Here is a 22381-nt window from a genome sequence, read left to right as displayed (position 1 = left end):
TTCAGAAAAAAACTTTCTCTACGAATTCAAACTGAACCAAAGCGCTGCCAACTGAAACAGCTCGAAAAATTGACCAGGCAATGAGAGTGGGCTTCAAAACGTTTTGGAAAGATCAAAAAGCTCGGAAAGTGAATTCTCCACGATTTGAATATTCGACAAAAATTGTCACGTTTTGAAGTCTATTCTTTTTTGCTTTAACGCAACCAAAACGATCCTTTTTTAAATCAAATAATTACAGAAAAAAAGACTATGGTTACTGTATAGTGGTCAGCGGACGTTATGATTCACTATAACTTTCTGCAACCGGGCCAAACTATCACAGCAGAATCATATTGGGAAAAAATTGACGAAATATACGTTTCACATATCTCCGTCTGAAAATTTAACGAATTGACCTTCGAAGTTCTGCCTCAGCCACCATACTTTCCAGACCTCTCGCCTACGTACTTTGATAACTTTCTCACCGGTAGAGCCTTCGCCAAACAGGACCAGACGAAATCGTCGACTTCATTGAATCCCGAGCACACAATTTTTTATGCTGATTGAATTATTCGACTTGTGTTACGTTGGAAAAAGTGCACTCATTCAAATAGCGCACATCTCGATTGAATTGAATGTGTATTTACTGAGATATTACAGGTTAAAGTTAACTCATGAAAAAAGACGAAACTTTTGAAACAATCCAATACAGTTGTACTACAGTTTCGTTTCTGATATGGTGGTCGACGGACCGATAGCAACCATCCACAAAGAAGGAGATAGAGTTCATTTCGTGTTGTGAATGTCCGCCGTTCCATAACGTGCCAGCATCTATTTAAATTAAAAATAGTGTTAATAAAAATTGTTTAAGTGTTTTAAAATAAATAGTACTCTCACGCCGGTTGGAGGCCGGGGTGGACCAGATGTCCACGTGGGAGTGCTAAAGTGGAATAAATATACAACATCTACTCCCATTCACGCCAGTTGGAGGCCGGGGTGGACCGTATGTCCACGTGGGGGTAAGATCGCAACAATTGATCATTTATGAAGATGATAGTGCCTACCAAAAACGAACATTTTGGGAAGAATAAAAAAGGGGTGCAGTTTTGCGTAAAGCAAGACCTTTGTACCCCCTCGAATAAACATGGCTTACTGCGCCTGAATGGATAATAGAGAAAGAGAGACAGAGAGAGAGTTGTACTAAAGAATGTATAAATGAACGTTTTGATTGATTACTCATCGAAGAAAAAAGATTGAATTACTTCAATACATTTGTTGCCATTCGCAAGTTGAATGGCACATATCATTGAATGGTGTTATTCATCCAGAATGTATTTTTTCAGTCATATAGTACTGAAACTACCAAAAAACTTTTATGTAAGCATCTGAGCGACCTACAATAAAGTAGATGCTACCGAACTGCCCAACGTGTTTCAATAGTTTTTGCTCAAAAGCGAAATCATTCAAAGTCCTCTGCGTATTAGAGGTCTTGGTACTATCGATATAAAAATATTTTCAAATCTCATACATTTGCTAAATCCGTTCAAAATATTCACAGTGAAAATCTACTTACCGTTTTTCATTGAACTGTTCTCCAAACAGTATGTTCTGTTTAATAGATGATGGAAACAACCAAGGATCTTGGGAAGCGTATGAAATACGGCCATATGAGATAATGTTACCACTTGTCAGTGGATAGTCTTGCAATATAGTCTTCAGAAGTGAACTTTTTCCAGATCCAACCGAACCTGTTACAATTGTTAAACCTTTATCTGCTATCAAAGATATTATATTCAGTATTTCCTTATTGCCTATGTGTACCTTCGCTTCTTTCATCTCAACCAGTGGTTTGTATGCAGGTATATAGTCGAAATAATGTGGATGCAACTCATCAGCTTTGATCAGTCTATTTACTCTCGTTCCAGCAGACATCAGTTCTGCCACCTTTCCGATGTTGTACGGTATTTTCACTCCAAGAGTCTCTCTGAGGGCATGGAAATTGGAGAGAAGATAAAACACAATTGTGGTATCCGATGAAAATCCCATCCAGATGTATGCAATTATTAGTATATAGAAACCCAGATTGGAGGTGAGGACCCCAATTAAGACTAAAACAGTTCTCAAATAGAAACCCCGAAGCATTTTGTTCACTTCTTTCCTGGAAAATCAATGTTGCTTTCAGAATTTTTATTAATGACAATTTGAGTTATGAAATTAATAGATTGGAAGTTTACTATCAAAAATATTTTCATTCCGTGGAATGATTCATTTCAAATAAGCCGGTATTCAAACACATTCGCAGTCACAGTGACAAAATTCAAATTCAAATTTATTGCATCCATATCCTATCAACAAGAAATAGATCGGATCAGTCCAAGTTCACAAATTAAATTGTGTCTGATGAATATATACAAATAAAATGACATACATAAATAATGGTTTAAAAAACAAAATTACATTCTTGAATATTATGAAACATCGAGTCAAAAACCGAATTTGAATCGGGTATTTCAGTGATGCATACTTCACCGCCTGTGAAAAATCACACAAAGATAAAGCAAGATATGAAGAAATATGAGAAGGTCAGTACTGAGAGTCACTTACGACAAAAAAGTTCGAATTCACGGAGGGAGTAAAAGCATCCTTCGGCCAGTACTTTCTTTAATTCGCATTTGAAGATATTTGGACTTCTGCTCTCTCTCAATTCGAGGGGCAGAAGGTTGAATAGACGAATTCCAGTAGTCACTGGATGGAGTGACAAATTTTCTTCGGTAGGATATTTCTTTTGTTTCTGGTGTCATACATGTGAATATCGCAATGCCTTCTAAAGCTGCTTGGGTTCTTGAAAATGTGAGTCAAAAGTTTTAATAAATAAATACAGGGCACCGTGAGAATTTTATTACTTTTGAAGGTGTCTCTGCATGATGTTCTATAAGATAAGCAGAAAATACGTCTAATAATACGTTTTTGCAACACAAACACTCTTTGTAGTTCGGACGCTTGACCCCAGACAACGATACTATATGAAATAGCGGAGTACCCCAGTGCATAGTAAACTTCAAGCAGACAATCTCGTTCCAGCATGTTTTGGAGTGTGGTGACCACATAAAAACATTTGTTCAGCTTGCCACAAACTACATCGACATGCGTGTTCCATGATAGGTTGCAGTCGAATTGTGTTCCTAAGAACTTCACCATTATAGATGGCTCAATTGACACTCCTTCAAATGAGAGCGGTAAATGCAGAGGTGTTCTATGTTTGCTACAAAACTCTATATATTCCGTCTTATTATGATTAATCATAAGTTTATTTTCAAAGCACCAGTCCTTGAACTCGTTTAGGATTGTGTTGACCTTCTCAGATAGCCTTACAGATGAAGTATCTGACACAGTGATGCAAGTATCATCTGCGTACATAAGCACCCTTCCTTGAGATATGTGAATGGGAAGGTCGTTAATGAAAATGAGGAAAATTAGAGGACCGAGTACACTTCCCTGGGGTGTACCAATATCTGTTTCAAATTCCTCCGAGAAGACGTCATCAATCTTAACAATGAACTTTCTTCGTTCGAGAAAGGACACGATCCACTCATTGATTGGGCCGCGGACACCAAGGTTATTCAATTTATCAGATATGAAAGAAATATCGACCGAGTCGAAAGCTCTAGTAAGATCAAAGAAAATTGAGATCACAAATTCGCCAGAGTCCATTTTGTTGTTGGCATATTGAACAAATTCAATCGTGCTTGTTTCAGTTGATAAACCACTACGGAATCCATGCTGATTGTCACATAATACCTGATATGTGTTGAGAAAATTTGTGATTCTATTGGCCATTACTTTCTCTATCAGTTTAAAAAAATGCTAAGTAAAGCGATTGGTCTATGATTCTCAATATTACTTGGATCGCCTTTTTTAAAAATAAGAATTATAGAGGCTAATTTGAGGCTAGAGGGAAATTTGCCTTGCAATACGGACAATTGATAATATGCCCGAAAGCTGGTGCAATTATATCACTGGTGTCTTTAATTACTGAAATCAAAATTTCGTCCGAACCTGTAGATTTTTTATTCGGTAATGAGTTCATGACCTCAAGTATTTCGTCCTTTGTGACGGGTTCAAAAAACATTCATGCAGGATTGAATTCACCTGAGGTACATTGTGTGGAAAACTGTCGACCAAAATGTTCATACAATTTATCAGTTATCACTGTTGATAAATATCGTCCAAACACAGGGGCCATGTTTTCTGGTTCGATTAGGACTTCGTTATTAAAATCAATTTCAGATATTCTGTTAGATTTATGTTTTCCTTTAACTTTGTTTACAAGGTGCCAAAGTGTTTTTGTTTTGTTATCCGATTCACTAATGATTGCTTCATAATGCGATTTTATTTCCAGAGAAATTTTCTTATCAATGTTCCTCCTCAGTAATTTATACTTTTCTTTTACCGTTACATCGTCTGTCCTCTTGCGTAACCAATCCAAATCCTTCAACCTTTCTCTCATTTGATTTAGATCATTTGAAAATTTGATTATTTCACTTTTCATAGAAATTTTTTTTTTAGTTTTTTTAGGAAAAGAGCAATTGAAACACCAAAGAAAATCATTCATGTAGTTGTCAATTATGATATCAACATCGTTGACGTGACTGGTATCGAAATTAATTTTAGCAATCAAATATCTGAACTCGTTTCTGGAGTTCTGATCAATTTTTCTGTAAGAATATTTTTCTACATTCCTTACTGAATTGAGAACCGAGGACAAGCGACAGGTAGCGATTTGTTCGTGATGATCAGAGAGACCCGGGTCAAGATTAGTGGTTTCAATTAATTCAGGTGTATTCGACACAACATAATCAATAGCAGAGGAACTTATGTAATTTACTGTTGAAAATGTTCTGGTATTTTCATTTATCAGAGACGTCATCTCGTAAGAACTGAAGAGATCTTTCAATAATTTCGAGACCAAATTATTAATAGATTGATCTATGTTTAGATTGCCACATAAGAGTACGAACTCAAAGTTATGTGTTGCAATGAATAAAACCTCAGAGAGACGAGTAAAGAATGTGTTCCTACTTTTCTCATCATTGATGGGAGGCCGATAAATGTTAATTATGCAATATTTATTATGAAAAGCAACTGCTGAGCATTCAATTACCATTTCAAGAGATAAATCATTGATCGCCATGAGTGGTCTACTTAGAGATATAATTTCGTTCTTGCAGAAAATCGCAATTCCACCGTGAGATCGGTTGATACGGCAGTAACAACTCGCTAAACTAAAATTGTTAATCATAGTGCTCTCAATACTGACCTTACTCATCCAGTGTTCACTGAATAATAAAAAGGAAAAGTCGTGCTCACTGATTACCGATTCAATTAAATTGATCTTATTTGAGAGACATTGAATATTTATACTAAACACACTGAAAACATCATGACTGTTTGAAGCAGAATTATTTGGCACTGTCACTGCACTTCCTAAGTTGATACGGATTGAGTTTGCAAGTTTTTTGGAAAGATGAAACGTCGTACCGCACACTATTCAGGCCATATTTCAGGGTTATAGATTTCCTTTACAAGTGACAAGGGAAACGAAATTTTGAAAGATGCTGTTGATGAGTCTTTTTTTTCCAATTTTTCACAATGGAAATCAATGTGATGGGCAGTTACCTTTAGGAAGTCTCTTAATGATTCAGCAGTTTCTTCAGAGGATAATCTGTACACATGGAGAAAACCTAGTCGAGGTACTGTTTTGACATTACCTGATTTGTTTTTACCGATGATAACGTTTTGTTTACGTTTATTGTAGTGGGTCGTTGAGCTTCTCGATGTATGGAAGGACTGGAGAGGCTTCTAAATGTGTATTGTTTTTGATGGGATGTATAGATTTCTTCAAAGCATCAGAAAATGTTTTACCAATAGATGGAGTGGTTAAGTCTGAAGAGGAACTCTGCAATTGAATGCTTTCACCTTTTATTGCTGTTGATGTATTGTGATTTTGAATGTCAGATGTCGGTCTGGTAACGGTTTCATGAGTTTGATTAATTATCAAATTATTAATTGTTTCTAGGTCATGAATTCGTTTTTCCAAATGTTGATTCAGGTTCGTTAGTAACTCTAACTCACGATTTTTGGCTTTGTTTTGAAAAATGCACTCTTGTCGATTACACTCCATATTTGGGGTTAACTTCGTACATGAATCGTGAAACACATCTTCGTCAATATTTCTACCTTCACAGTACTTAACGATGTACTTTTTCACAATATCATTATTCACGTTACTGGTGGGCACTATTTTATTCACGAATAAGTTGAGAATTTCACTCTTTGTCAGTTTATTCAGCTCCGCACAAATAACTTTGTTTGCTTGTTCAGCCATGTTGGTAATATAGTATAAAATATTCTGAGATGGAGGAATGCTCTGAAATACATATTCAGCAGACGACTTCAATACTAGCTCATCAGCAAATGAAAATCAGAGTATCAAATAAAATAACATAAATCAGGTATCCAAATTCAATATTTTAGTATTCAATTAATTAAGAAAATATTCAAATAAGTATAAAATTCAAAAATGACCTAAATAGCGAAGCTCACAATATTCTACATAGAATCCTAGCTGTCTGGAATAAACTCGAGCATAGTACAATGTCTGGAACTGATCAACATTCAGAACTCGTTTCATATTCCGAATTCCATATGAAATAGAATTGAAAGATATTCAGATATTCATCAATGTGACAACTGGCGAATATTGTTTTCAACGATTTTGCTTTTACGAAATCAGAGCTGCAATTTAGAAGGGTGCTCCACAAGGAAGTGTGCTAAATCCGCTGTTGTTAATCTTCGAAAGAGATAATGTAGGTGCCTTCTTGGTTGAGAGCAAATTCGACTGCCGCTGATTTGTCGGTTTGTGCGAGTCGACAATTCTTGTATTTAGAGAGGCGGGAACCCACACTTCTATTCGTGGTTCTAATGTAGACCGACCGTAGCTACAAGGAACCCAGTATACCCGGTGTGTTGCTAAAGTTTCTCTGGGGTCCTTAGTAGACCTAAGACTTTGTCTGATAGTTTTTGTTAGCCTGAATATTGGTTTCATATCGTGATCCTCCAAACCCAGTCTGTAACATTTTCAACACAGGGAAAGAAAGCTTTTCCCTTGACCAGCCTAGCTGGGGCTACTTTGGCGTTCTCACTCTTGGGTGGTATGGCCCGCTCAAACTCTTCTCCGATGTACCCATTCCCTTTGAAGGTATTTTTCAGATGATTGAATTCCCTAGGAAGACTCTCAGGTTCGAAAATACGCCAGCTTTCCCAACCAAGGTTTTGTAAGGGATGGTGGTTACAGTTTTTGTTCAGGTACCTGTCTGTGGGTGTTGATTTCCCGTACACTCTGTGGCCCACTATACCATATTCAAGTCTGATCACAAGTACCCTGGGTTTTCTAGTTCTATTGTAAATTAGATTTTTGGGTGGGGAGAGTTTAGTATCTGTCATCATTTTGCCATACCACGAACGTATCATCAACCAAGCACAGCCAACAAAATGGTTTCACGGCCGGTTGCTTCGAGGCCGGTTGTTCGAAATTTTCAATGAAAAAGTTTGCCGCCCACTTCCCAACTACCCTATAGATTTGGAAAGTGATATATGAAAGCTATCTCTTCACATTCAACATACTTATTTCGAATACTTTCTCGAAAATTTTCATTTTATAACCTATACAAAATTTTCAGGGGTCTATATACATGAATATTCAAACTTTGAGGTGCTCATTGAGCTTCCTGATGAAAAACTCCCTAGGAAGGGTAATGAAAAACGAGTTTTATGAAGTAACCGAAATGCACTGAAAACAACTTATTTTGAAACTGTATCTCCACTCAGAACGCATGTTCAGTAGGCAGAAACATATACAGACTCTACTGAATACAAATTATATAGACTCTTCTCATGATATTTGAAAACTATTATAAAATAAAGTGTTCCAGGAAATTTACCTTCTTGCAGCGTTGATTTTGTCTTGGAAAAAACTTTCCCATGCGTACATCTTGATTATTCTTATGGTTGACAGTGTTTCTTGAGTAACTTGCAAGCGCTCGTCAGTTTTTTCTCCAGTTTCTAATCTCAATTTGTTTATCCACTTTCCTATTAGAACTGAAAAAAAATTGAATGATCAGAATCAATCATGTTCTGTAAAACTGGTTATTCTGTTTAAAAATCTGTTTTTCCGTTAATCAGCTGTCGCCCCCATACAAACGACAACTCTAATAAGTTGAGAAACTTGTGCGAGCTAAGGACTAACGAGGTCTCACCTTTTAACGTGTGATTCCTTTACAATAAATGTTTTCAACCCCCTTTGATCTAATGAATTGAAAGAAATTGTTTCTCATGTCATCCAAATTGATAAAGACTAGAATATCTCTGAATTACCTTGGAGTATGAGTTTGTTGAACAAGTTATATAAATTTAACAGATTCGAAAAAGAGAGAAAGTCTTACGATTCTGTTTTGATTTTTTTCTAAAGACAATATACTAGTTTATATTGAAAGGGTTATATTTTCAGGAATGACAAATTTTTGGAAAAATAATTTTTCTTTCGTGTAATTCAATGTTTATATGAAAGTAGCTGTTTCAGGAAGGCTTTTTCTTCCAGTTTACGTCTGAAAGTTACTTCTTTGCATGATCTACACATCCATATATAGACTTACTTATTATAAAATTGATTACTTCCTTCCTTTCTTCGGAAGATTCCCAAATTTTTTTGTATCAAGATGGAGTAGCAGAAAGCCAAAAACTCTCTTTCCCAACAATGTACTAGTTATTATAAAAAAGAAACTCACCTTGAACGGGTATAGACAGAAACAATACTCCGATACCAATAAAGGACGTACTACCAATTTTTGCAAATATCAAATATGATACGATACATACTTGGATCACTGCGTAACTCACATCACTCAAAATCCATATGGCATCTTTGAATGTATGAACATCTTTGGTTACCAGGGTCACTATATTTCCTAGTGTTATTTTAGATAAAAAGGTAGGAGTAATTCTGAGGGCTTTTCTGTACAGTAGAGAAGAGAATGAAGTTTTTACTTCAAGCCCAAGCTGTTGCACCCAGAGAATGTAATTATGAATGAAGAAACGAAATGAGAGACGAGCAAATATCAGCAGAGCACCGTAGTGATAGGCATCAGTTTTTGTCAAAGTTGTTTGTCCTGGTTGGAAGTATGCTATGAGGTTGGTGATAGCGTAAGGTTCCAACACGCTGAAAATCAATAAAATTACTTTCATTGAATTGTTCATCAAAAAATGTATTCAATGCAAAATATTCAATAATCACTATTTCATTTCCCTAATACTGTTGTGCAAAGAAAAGGCGATGTCATATGCCTTGCTCTCAATAAGATAGATAGAAGACTCAATCCAAGATAAAGATGAAGGTAACTATTCACCTGCATTCACCCCGGAAAAATTGAGATTTGTAAATGAATTTTATTAGAAAATTGCTATAAAGCAATCTAAAGCACAAATATTTGGTGTGAATAAAATCCAGTGATCAAGAACTGGAGTCAGCCCAAAAGGAATACAACAAGTAGTCTATATAAAAATTAGGCTAAGCGACATGATATAACAGGAAGCTGAACTGATAATAATTATCTCTAGACTAAAGTGTGAAGTTGTCGGTTTATGAAAATTTGCCTGAAGCCTCAGCGAGGCAAAGATCTTCTGAAGTAATTAGCTTAGACAGCTATTGTCAGACAGGATCTAAAGAATTGGGAAATTGAAACTAGCAATCAACAAGCCGATATTACATTAGATGACAGCAAGTCAAAGAAGTGGGAACTGTTGAGCAAGTCAAAGCGTCTAGAAGGAACTGATATACGACAGGATGGAGTCTACACAAAGGAGACAATAAGAATGAGAAAATAACTACTCCCAGATCTTGTAGCAAGACAAAATAAATAAATAAGGAAAGGAATCAAAATTAAACAACATTTATGGGCACAATATTCAAAAGTATGAATAGCATTTCAACACCTAAAATAGACATTGGACAAAATATTCTTGATAATAATAATGAAAAGTTCGGACAAAAGAAATGTCACCTCAAAATTAGTATGAAGATTTAAAAGCTTTCATTAATACAAGAAAACTTGCACTCCAAAACACAATAAGAGTATTAGAAATTAAAGTTGGGAAAGTTAACGTTGGATATCATTATTTGAAAATTATTAAATTTCCTAAACCTATAAATGGATGTGAACAAAACTAAAGTAATGGTTATAGATATCAGCAGCAACCAAATATATGTATATCCAAATGAACAACTAGAACAAGTGAAAATCTATAAATACTTGGAAGTACAGATACAAAGAGAAGGTAATATGGAGGGAGAAATAAATGAAAAAATTTGTAACTCATCCGAAGCCTACCATGCCATGAATAAAACTTATTAAAGAAAGAAACCTGACAAAAAAAATAACATTTACACAAACATATATCCACCAATAATGTAAGGTAGCGAAAGCTCATGATGCTGATGATGCGATAAGGAATGATTGAGTTAGAGAGGAAATGGAAGTATAATCAGTTTCAAATATAATGAAATCTCAATAAGTAAGAAGCTGTTGCTTATGAGTGAGTTATACAATAGCTTTGTTCAAATTGAAAGGAGTATATTTTCCCAGAAGAGATTCGTTTTTGGAAAAGAAATATTTTTGGCTTTCTGCTTCTCCATCAATATACAAAATAGTGTTGTATAGCATTCCTATGAATTATATCTGGTTCAATTCCATAACGAATATTTCACTCAATGTTAATATGGAATAAGCCGTTACAAAAGTACTTTTTTTTCGATATGTGATGGAATTAGCCTATACTTGAAGGAAATCCAAATGAAACTGTGAGATTTCCACAGCACAGTTCACAACAGCAAAACACGTGTCTAGCTATATAATAGCTTCCTCAAGCATTTCAACTTATGAAAACACTTTATCTTTAAAACACTTCCAAAATACAAATCGTGAAATTATAAAACAACAACAAAAATTAATTGGCGCTCCGGGGCGACTTCATTGATTCCAGTGGCGCATTTGCTTTTTAGCTGTAGGAAAACCCGGAAAACCGGCAGAACCACATCATCTGAAGATCTTGATCTGCCAATGTCCTCTCTCTCATAAAACAAAATGTAGGGTGTCTCCAGAGGCCCCAATAAATTCAATACTTCGCCAGAACACTTAGTGACATGACTATCGTCAAATTTAAACCAGTTCGTTTCGTCTTTGGCCAAGGCGTAATAGTGACCAGATTCAACACACAGTGAACAATGACGTCTTAAAGATTATAATAGTGATCTGCTAGATTGAAGTGTTCATCTACTTCGAACCTTCGTAGCAGTTTGGTGCTTCCGTCGGAGATTGAGTCATATTTGAAGATCATTAGTGTTATTATTAGATTGACTGGTGCCTCAGCTATACTTATTTTCTTATAACAGTCAGTTAGTTTGGCGCATGTTTGGCAATACAGTCGATCAGCACCTGTTAAAAATTCCATTTTCAGATGATTTAACAATAAGCTTTGCACGGACTGATTATTAGTCATATTAGGAAACGCTAGTTGAAGTTCCGGAAATTCACATACGTTTTTGCTACCTCTTGAATATTTACTACAAAGTAAACAAGTGAGGATTTTTCCAGCAAAAGATTTACAAACACAAGATGAAATGGACTGTACGGAATCATTCAATCCAGTACGGTCAGGAGTATTGATTCTGCTATTGTTTTGCTCACGAAGAGTATTCAATAAGAACCCTAAGAATTCGGAACGATTCTCTTGTTGTCCTAAAGAGTATCTAGTGGATTTCAAAGACTACAGGAAATCGGTTGGAGGGAAAATGATACATTCTTACGAAACTGCAGCTGCATGAACAGGTGTTTGAGTTTGGTGAATAAGTCGGAGATATTCTCGTTCTCGTTCATCATTAAAACCTCGTTCTTGAAATTCTTCGTCATGAACAACACTTTTGAAATACTATCCATGTTTCTTGAATTATCTAATCCAATTTTCTTCCCTAAATTTTCAGGGCAACTCTCTACTGATTCATAAGGAAGAACATGTCTCACAGAATCTGCATAAGAACCATTTCTCAAGCTGCAATCGATCCTTCCAAGTGATGAAGGTTTCATCCAAATCAATGTCCAACTTTGTAAAGCGTTCATTCCAAACTGAATTGCTTTCTTCCTTCCTTCGGAAGTTTGTATCGAGATGGAGGAGTAAAAAGACAAAAACCCATCTCCTCTTTACCACAAACATTTCATTATTCTGCAATATCGTCAAAAATATACTCAAATTCAATGAGATTTAAAGAAACCAGTGAAAATTGATATGATTACTCACGTTCTGAATATTTGAACCACCGCATGAACGAAGCACATCCAAACATACCTCCAACCATATCTCCTCCATAACATTCTGACAACAGACGGTTGCTCGTTCTTTTCAGTCTCTACTATCCATTGCTCTTCCAGTTTATTTCCACACCTTTTCGAATTACATTTAGTTAATACCTCGTACAAATCTTCTTCTTTGAGATCGCGTTTGAAAGCTTTTTTGAATAGACCTACTAAGTATCTGAAAAACATATTATATCGACACTAAGAAAATATATTGTGTCCATCAACATCAGAACATGGTCTATTGAAAATACTTTTCTCCCACCAGATCAAAAATATTATGTCTCGATTCGCCATTCGCTAACCAAGTTAGCATCATCAGGAAATGACTAAGACTTATTTTTGTGATTGGCTTTATAGTACAAAAACATTTACGTGGTGTCTTCTCCAGAGGATCAAATATCATCTCTATTGAGATATTTGACAGAAAAGTATAGTGGTTTTATGATATATTTGTAGAATGTGTTCCAAAACATATCGATTGTGGCGGTGAATATAATATTATCAACAGTCAGTATTCTAAGTACACGAGGGTCAAAGTCTGAGTACTAAGTATCGGTAGAATTTAAGTGTGTTGAAGTTGGTTTACTCGAAAAATGACAAAAGTTAGGCGAATGAAAAGTTATTTCGTTATTTCACCAACAAGGAAATGGAAGCCATTTTCAAGAACCACTCGAAGGTCCATGACTCGACAACGGAGTCGTAATCTATCTGACCCTCAAGTCTCGTCACTGGCTTTGTTTTTGCTTTGTTCAGTTCCAAGTGAACACTGATAATCTTATCTGTGTGATTGATGACTTGTTAGTTCATTCTACCGGAAAAAAATATTCACAGACTGTACAATTCTCACTGACTCTTTCAGTTTTTCATAAATCATCCGTATTTAAATCAATGATACACAGAGCTTTCCCAATCCCTTCACCTGAAAAGAATTTCCAGGGTGAACTAGAAATAATTCAACAAATTGCAGTAAACAATCAGGTACCAGTTTCTCTAATATCAAAGATAATATCAGATAAAACTCATAAAACACTCATTAGTAAATTATACTCAAACAACATAAAACACAATACATGTAAACTTTCAGAATATATTCAAAATTACTTCTCTGAATACAAAATAACAACAGCTCTCATTAGTTATAATAATTTAGGCAGAACTCTGTTAAATGCAAAATCCAAACGAGAATGAAGCAATCATAGAATAGAGTGGGGCGAATGCCCTGCAGTATATCCAGGGCAAACCGCTTCGTGATTACGTCTGTTTGGACAAAAAATGTACAATGTGTGAACATCTAGAAGAATCAAAATACAACGTAAGTAAAGATAACCTCAAAATCCTAGACATAGGTAATTACGGAAAGAATATCAATTTGCGGAATGCCATTGAAATTATTGAATCAATTAAAAACCCAAAATATATACATCGAAACGAGTAACTCGATTCATGTAGGTCTCCACTCTCGAATTTATAGGCTCTGTTGAAAATTATTCTATTGGTCTGGCCGATGTAAGTTCTGGGGCAAGTAGAACATGGTATTTCGTACATACCTTAAGCCTCATTGCGTATCGTGTCCTTGAGTGTTCTCTTTTACGAACACGAAGTTTTATATGTATAATCAATGTTTTGTGTTATTCAAGTTCAGAAGAATCTTGATGATTGTTGAAAATGTCGGAAAGAATCAAGTCGAATGGGAGCTCACATCTAAAATTCTGCCTTATCCTTTTGATTTATGATAAAACAATGCATGATGAAGTTTTCCTTTTTCTACAGGTCTACAGAAAATTCTGCGATGGCATATGTCTATATTTTAAGGATATGATTTACACACTTTGATGTTTGAAAAGTGGTCATATATAATATGGTATTTGGAAAGGTATTTAGACGGATACGCCATTGATCATCATCAAATTCAATTCATTAGTCACCATATTCTGATTATAATGGTCCTTCATACCACTCACACAATCAAAAATAATATCTTAGCTGTCTCATATCGACGCGACAAGTATCATGAAGTAAGGATGTGATAACGTTGGTTTTTGGGAAAAAGTTTTAGGCTTTCACTTCTCCATCTTTGTAAAAAATATTGTGTGCGATTGTGATCAAAATTTAGTTCAATTGTGAAAATTGAGTACCCTCGTGAATTTGTCGTGTTGTTAATAATAATATATGATTAAGAGATTACTGTAAATTGATATATTTGATTTGAATTTTTTTTTTGTAAACATGAATTTTTTCCAGAAAGAAAGAACAAGAAATATGCTGGATTTGTTCGATACTCATACACACTATACTATTCCAAATGATTTTATAATATCGTATTTCATCAAGAAATTTTTGGATTCTCATTTGTTAGACTATTTAACAAATTTGTTCCTTAACTTTGTGAGTGACATATACAAATTCTATAATCTTGGACGAACAAAGCAATCTACTGAAAATATTATTTTGACGAACATTGATAATTCATAAAGAAACACAAAATGCGAATCAGGTGACAAAAATCTGGATTTCAATGTCAAATGGATTTGTGGCTACACTTAGATTGAATATGTACCTAAATGAATATATAGTGTGGTTATAAAAATCACAATTATTCATGTGTATAGGAGACAACGATAAAGTGGTCAGTCGGGCTTGACCTCTCCGAATAATGCTCCACTCTGACGCCTAGAAAGTAGTTGTTTTCCGGCAGGCATTTATCAGAACCCACTTTGTAGGAACGTTGGGAGAGATGAATGTTTGTTTTCTTGTACGTATGTACCTTTTCTTGGTACAATCTTCTGAAATATTTTGACTTCTATCAAAGTATGAGTATATGGAATGTTTTTCCTGCTTTTGAGACTTCATTCATGTGATATAGTGTTTCTCTCAGACGAAGGTTTCATACAGGCAGTCAAACCGCATTGAAGTCAGTCGAGTACCAGGCACTCTGTTGTTTGGATCGAATCTTTCCGGCACTGCTGAGACGTTATACCTCAAAAACGGATTTTAAGTGATCTACTCCATTGATTTCAGAGTCTGTCGAATATAATTCAATGTTCATCGTGGTATAAGCCAGGAAAGTAGTTATTTTCCGGCAGGCATTCACCAGAATCTCATGTATAGGTACGCTACATGTAATTTTATGTAAAACCGGTTTCAATAAAAATGTAGATTGTGGAAGATCAGAAACTGTAACAACGATTGAACTAAAAGGAGCTTCGCTTTGTGTGATGAAAGAAGATCCTTTAATTGTACCAGGAAGATTGTACTGCAGCCTAAAATCATACCCCCATACCCATATATCAGATACAGAGGATACAAGCTCTACTGCCTCGGAATTTCCACCCAAGATTATTTTTTTGCAGATGTTATTATGAATTTTCACGATAACTATTTTCAGGCAGGCAAATATCCTCATTTTTAGTTATAATTTTCGCTGAACCTTTGGGCAGTTATTATTCGTGACTACCTAACAGGTCCATTTTTTTACCAGCATATTCACAGGTGAATCCTACACAGATCTTTTTAAGAAATATTTCTCTCATTTTATTAGAAGGAAGTACCCGTTCTTGTGAGAGTTAACATGTGGTACGACGGAACTCAATCTCAGTTTAGTATGATTGCTCAACCTATCCTAATCGCTGGATTGAACATGTAGGATTTAAAAATCAATCAGCTAGCAATCCTGATATGAAGTATTCAGATATGCGATCTTCTGAAGGCTCTTGTTAATTGAGCAGCTTGCATCAACCACAAAATTTCATCTATTAATTTCAAATTTTTAACATGGTATTTAGCAGTAGCGTGAAAGCAACCAGCGTGATTGCTCGATTGGTATTGATCAAAAATAACAGAGTCTGAGTTGAAAAAATGGACATTTAACTAAAGAAATTTTTAGGTCGAGTGATATTCGTAAATTTCAGTTTCTGAAATCATTTTCTGAAATATTCATCGATATAAGAACAAAATATTAGTTTTCAAATTAAATCTTTATCAGTACCTGGATAAAGGGAATTTTCAACAAACATTCGTTTGGATATATATGAACTGAATTGATTGACTGAATACTTATTTTCCAACAATAGGATTTCAATGTTAATAAAATCTATCGTACTTTGACGCGGCTAGATACATCACCAAAACGTACAGTGACATTCGAAATAACGTTTTCATTCGAATTAAAAGTGTTTTTCTACGGATGCTATACAATGTGCCACTTCTCTCATCGCTTTCATACGTTCAAAAAGAAATATTTCTCACGCAGTGAGAAATATCCGCCATTAGAGTGAGAAATAATTTCTCACTGTTATCACGATAACACAAGTCAGTCATGAATTGTTACATGTCAGATTGATATGACACGTTCTCCAAGTTGACAACGCTACGCCGACGATTCGCGTGCAATATCCAAGTAGCCCATTGTCGGCGTTTCTATAACAACAATACCGAAGCACTGCATAATTATTGTTGTCAACTTACCCAACGAAGAAAGTTTTATTGTTGATTGTTATAGTATAAACAGTTCAGATTTACTAAATATTGAATATAATGGAATACGAAGTTTTAAAGTTGGAAAATACACCTCCAGAAATTGTTCAGAAAGCAATAGATATTTGCAATAATTTGCTACCAAGCACATCAATAGAAAAATATGAAATTGCTTACAGAAACTTTATGGACTGGAAAATGAAAGCCAAGGTAGATTCTTGTTCCAAAAATACCTTGTTAGTTTATTTTGAAGAGTTGTCAAGAAGATTGAAATCATCAACATTATGGTATCAGTACTCGATGCTGAGGAGTACCTTAATTATTGAAAACTGTGTTGATATATCAAAATACGTAAAACTACTTGCATTTTTAAAACGCAAATCTGAAAAATATGCTCCAAACAGTCAAAAACATTAACTTCTGAAGAAATTCAAAAATGTTTAAATGTATTTGCTGATAAAGGAATGAATTGAAAATTTCAAAATGAATGTTTGGTTTTGATTTCAGGCTGCTTTAGCTATTGACCTTACAGGGGCATGCCGTTGTGATCAACTTTGAAAATGAAAAATTGATGACATGAAAGATCTTAATTCGACCATTTCATTAAAATTATCCGATACTAAAACCAAGGTTTCTAGAAATTTCACAGTCACAGGCGAATTCTACCAAATTTACAAAAAATATGTGAAGCTTCGACCATGCATAAATATACATACAAAAATAGCAAATGTACGAAACAGCATGTGGGGATAAATAAATTTGGCACCATGGCGAAAGAAATAGCGAAATTTTTGCAATTACCGAACCCTGAATTATATACTGGCCACTGTTTCTGAAGGTCATCTTTAAAACGCCATGGGGTTGGAAATCCAGCAATGTTGCTGATTATCGACAACTCCATAGCTAACGAAATAAATTTCAAAAAGTATAATAGAATCCTTTCATCCTCCAGCGCCATTAGAACCTGAACACAACAATGCTATGGAAGCTCAGGACGTTTCCCCATCAACTTTAACTTCGACCGCAGCTAATATTTCAATTATCGAAAACATGTTGAAACATGCCACCTACCAGGAATTACTTTACAAAATTGTTCAAATATAACTGGTAATTACTATTTTGAATAAAATATAAAAATGAGTTAATGACATACAAGTATCATTATATATGTATTTTAATTTTCAATACTTAAAAACAACGCAACCGTAGAAAAAATACAGTGTACAATGCGTGAGAAAATGACATATTTCTCACTCGCTTGATTTGCGGCACTCGCCTTCGGTTCGTGCCAATAAACTTCTGCGCTCGTGAGAAATATGTCGTTTTTGTCACTTGTACTATAATATACTATTTATTGTACCAATAAGTTTCGAATAAGATATTGAGAATTCGTTTTTTTTTTTAATTTTATCGGTCTGAAGGAAGTAATCGCTCTTAAACTGTTTTAGTAGCCAAGCCTTAAAATTTTTCATCATTTCATTGAGCTGAAGGAAATAATCAGAAAAAATCATTTCTGTCATAGTCTTTTTTGATAGTCCAACCTTCACATTTTTCTTCATTTTATTGCTCTGAAGGAAATAATCAGAAAAATAATTTCTGTCATAATTTTTTTTTATATTCTTCTTCTTATCAGTCTGACTTCAGAACAGTTCAGTGTGATTATTGGAAGAACTGTAAATTTGATTTATACTCCTGTAGTTTGATAAGCAACATTGAAGCCTCTTGCGTGAAATGAAACTGTTGAGAGCAATTTTCGAACGAAAATACTGAAAGTTTTGGTTTCCGTTAATTTTTCAATCTCCTGATAATGCTAACTCACTTAGCGAAAACGCAAACGTGCTTGTTCTGGTGTGAAAGAAGTGTTTCAAATAGCCTCTATATGGTGGTGAACACGTGACCAATTAAATATTGAATTATATATGATTTAATTGCGAATTCACATGTGTTTCTGATACCAATTTTTTGATTGAATAGTGATTACTTACGAAAAAGTGATTAAGGAAAATATATTCGCTCTTTCCCTTGGATTGACTTTCCTTCTCTCTTTCTCACAGTGATCCATTCTTTTTATAGTCACCACATTCACAATATTATAAAATGAAGAAAAATTGTAGAAGATCCAGAGTTATATATTATCAGTCATCAACAGTTCAATTTTGAACAAGACGCATTGTGATTTTCGTGCATTCAGATGTCATTCAATATTTGTCTAACATCATTCAAAATCGTGTGGTATTTTCCATGATCAAATAATTGTTTTCAAATAATTTACTTTCACCTTATTTCATACATATGATATAGCGATCAGGTAGTTTGAAATGGGTTATTGAGAATCCCCATTTTCTTTGAATAAATAAGCAGTTCAACCATCACTGTTAGACATATCTGATGTAAGATTGTTTCAAAAATTCTGTCCGTTTCAATGGCATGTCGTGGTAAGTACTTAACGATACAGAATTTCGTACTCTATACATTGATGCTATTAATTTTTATTCAAATTTTCATTTTTCACCCCTTTCCAGCTTATTATTATAGGATGTCGTCAATCGATTTTCGGACAAATTATTTCTACGAATTTCGAGCAGAAACGGCCCGAATTCAGAACGAGGATTAAAAGATCCTACTAGAGACTGATCCATCACAAACGGTGCGTGGTATGTCAGAAAACTGAGCGTTACCTTTCATGTGGTTTTTGATGGTTTAAAACGTATTAGAAAGGTCTCAAAGGCGGAAACCCACAAAAACGGCCCTGATGACTATTGTGGTCATTGGAAATTGTAACAGAAATTGCGGCAGCAGCCGGCACTTCAACATAACAGGTCCGATCCTGCTCCACGATAACGCCCGTCCAAAATCACCGTCCGAAAATAAAACGAATTGGGCGTCGAAATTCTACCTCAAACCCCATAGGTACTAGCCAGACCTCTCGGCAACCGACTACCATCCTTTCCGACTAGCATCCTTCCAAGCACTTCGATAACTTTCTCATCGGTAGAACCTTCGTCAATCAGAACCAGGCAAAAACGGTCTTCATCGACTTGATCAAATCCCAAGTACGAATCTTTCATGCTGACGAAATTAATCGACTTGTGTTACGTTGGAGAAAGTGCACTGATATGAATGTCGCTGAGATATAACAGTGTGAAAGCTATTTTCCGGTTTTTTTGTCCTTGTATTAACGGTAGACATTATCAAAGGCGATGTGGTAACGGTCGCAGTGCCCGAATTGTTGTTCTTGTTGTGACGTATTTACTACGATGCCAGTATTTGAGTCTGGTTCCATTTTCCCATCACTGGACGTGGCTTCGTTCCCCTTTATTGGATTACATTACTTTGTCTGTGTCCCTCTCAGGACAGGCACCCAGACTCAATTCATGTTAATTGCCTCTTCTTTCTATCGAAATTATCTTTGTGTTTTTGAATTTCTATTGCCTCTCTATATACTCCTGCATTTTTTCAAGAGCAAAACAGAAGAGCGGTGCTTGCGCGAAATTAGCGATTCACATTGGATTTGAATCGCTGGAGATTGAATCCATTTGGAAAAACTTTCTCGGGAATTTTATTCCACTCAAACGCAGTTCTCCAGATGAAAGAATTCCTGAACAGTGAAGTTCGAGGTGTACTGAATTGAACCTCAAAAAGATGAGCAGCCACAGTCCGTCGCGTATTTCTGATATGTACCGCTCTTGGTGGAATCAGATGTGCCAATTCACTTGAACACGTCCCTTGAAAATATCTATGGAAGAGAGACAAATCTCCAATCTTTCTTCGATGTTCCAGGATTTCAAGGTTGCACGAGATGTTATCGTCTTTAATGAGGCGGATGGCTCTTTTCTGGATGGAATCCAGCAACTTTAGGGTATGTTTGGGGGCAAAGCTCCATACATGAGAACAATACTCCAAAGAAGGTCTGATCTGAGCTTTTCAAAGCATCAAAAGTTGCTGAGGTGTGTACAGTTTTCTGGTTCGGAACAATGTTTCTGGCTTTTGAGAAGCAGCCTTTGCAATTCCGGCGACATGATTGTGCCAAGACATATTGATGTCCACTTTAACCCCTGACCTGACATTATTTTATCCGGTTGAAAAGACATTTATCTTTTTGAAGAAAACCGATTCCTGGATTTTTGTGGCATTGAATAGAACCTGGTCGCTTCCATCCCACTTCAAAATCACGTCTAGATCCTCATCAAGATTTACAACCTCCTGGTGCCGGCGAAGATGTGCCTCCGTAGCCGATATCCTGGAATCCAAATGGAATAACGAAACAAGTGTGCTGTCGTCAGCAAAGCAATATATTGGAATCTTGATTTTGCCAATAAGTCGTTGATATACAATAAAATGATGGTTGGAGACAATATGGATCCCTGGGGAACTGGGGAACACCAGCGTTGATGGTGAAAGTATTTGAGAGATATCCATCGACGGCCACTTGCAGGGAACGTTCTTTCAGGAAGCTGAAGAGCCATATACAGAAATGATCCGTTAAGCCATAGCATCGAAGTTTGGCCAGCAAACCTTCATGCCATACACGGTTCAAAACTTTAGAAATATCAAACGCAACAGCTCTTGATTCTCCATGTTTCTCGCATACGTTATTCCAAATATGGGTGACATACGATAATAATAATAATAATTTATTAGTTCTTTAGATTATGTCCAGCATAATATAGAACAAGTCACCATAGTACAGTATCAGTATAAGATAAATTAATATTAAAAACATTTTACCCAAATTGTAGTCAATATAATTAATATAGTTATTGATGTAACTAAGTGTATGACATCATGTAAAAGGACTCAATATAATATTGATAGTTGATTATTTGTAATTGGTTCTTATTACTATTGTAACCCCTATGATGGGTTTGAACTCTGTATTTAAAGCAGAAGATACTTTTTGCTAGGGAAAACTATAGCCAAACTTAAAATTAGAGCAGCCGCTGTCACCATTTGAAATTTAGAAACGAAGAATGATACTTACCAGAGAACTATCTTAGATGTTGTCTGCAGAAGTAATCACCCTCCAAAGGTTTGGCTTAGCTTCTCCTATCAAATAGGCACTGTTTTAGTATAGAAAACTTCTTCACTTAAGTCCTTCCAGGCGCTTTGTCGGGATATGCCATTGATACCTCTTATGAACTTTTCCTAGTGAGTTCTCTCATGTATTGTGAGATATAAATATACTCTATGTTCCCCTTTTTCCCCTACTCTCCTACCAGTATAATTACCGGCAATAATACACCGCTTTCAAAGTTGATAAGTATAATAAAAAAAATATATAAGAAATTCGAAACTTACAAATTAATATAATATTAACGACAAAAATAAGCAAAAGAAACCAGACCATCAAATTAACAACCAGACCATAAGAGCATGCTCAACCGGCATTCGATTTAATATTCATAAGCATACCCTTTATTCGGCAACTCTATATGAGACAAACTATTTAAATAAATATTCACCCA

At 35.4% G+C, this 22381-nt stretch overlaps 1 protein-coding gene across 3 annotated transcripts in view; it reads right to left on the bottom strand.

Moving 5' to 3' along the window:
* LOC111512598 (probable multidrug resistance-associated protein lethal(2)03659) overlaps positions 1–19061 on the bottom strand; it is a 42585-nt gene extending 23524 nt beyond the window's left edge. For 2 of the 3 annotated variants that reach the window (XM_074170860.1, XM_074170861.1), the window contains exons 1-5: positions 18902–19061; positions 12385–12618; positions 8823–9253; positions 7980–8136; positions 1553–2137 (exon numbers count right to left, since the gene is read on the bottom strand). In XM_074170860.1, the coding sequence (XP_074026961.1) occupies positions 1553–2137; positions 7980–8136; positions 8823–9253; positions 12385–12618; positions 18902–18978 (1484 nt within the window). In that variant the 5' untranslated portion in view covers positions 18979–19061. Of the gene's footprint in view, positions 1–1552; positions 2138–7979; positions 8137–8822; positions 9254–12384; positions 12619–18901 lie in introns of those variants that run through there. The other variant, XM_074170862.1, reaches the window with a different exon arrangement.
* Positions 19062–22381: the final 3320 nt, after the last annotated feature.

Source organism: Leptinotarsa decemlineata, unplaced genomic scaffold (assembly GCF_025532065.1).
Source record: "Leptinotarsa decemlineata unplaced genomic scaffold, Ldec_3_MD MMD2_tig00000008_RagTag_RagTag, whole genome shotgun sequence".
NCBI lineage: Eukaryota > Metazoa > Arthropoda > Insecta > Coleoptera > Chrysomelidae > Leptinotarsa > Leptinotarsa decemlineata.
Note: the sequence above shows the minus strand (reverse complement) of the source record. Positions and strands in the feature narration are given on the sequence as shown.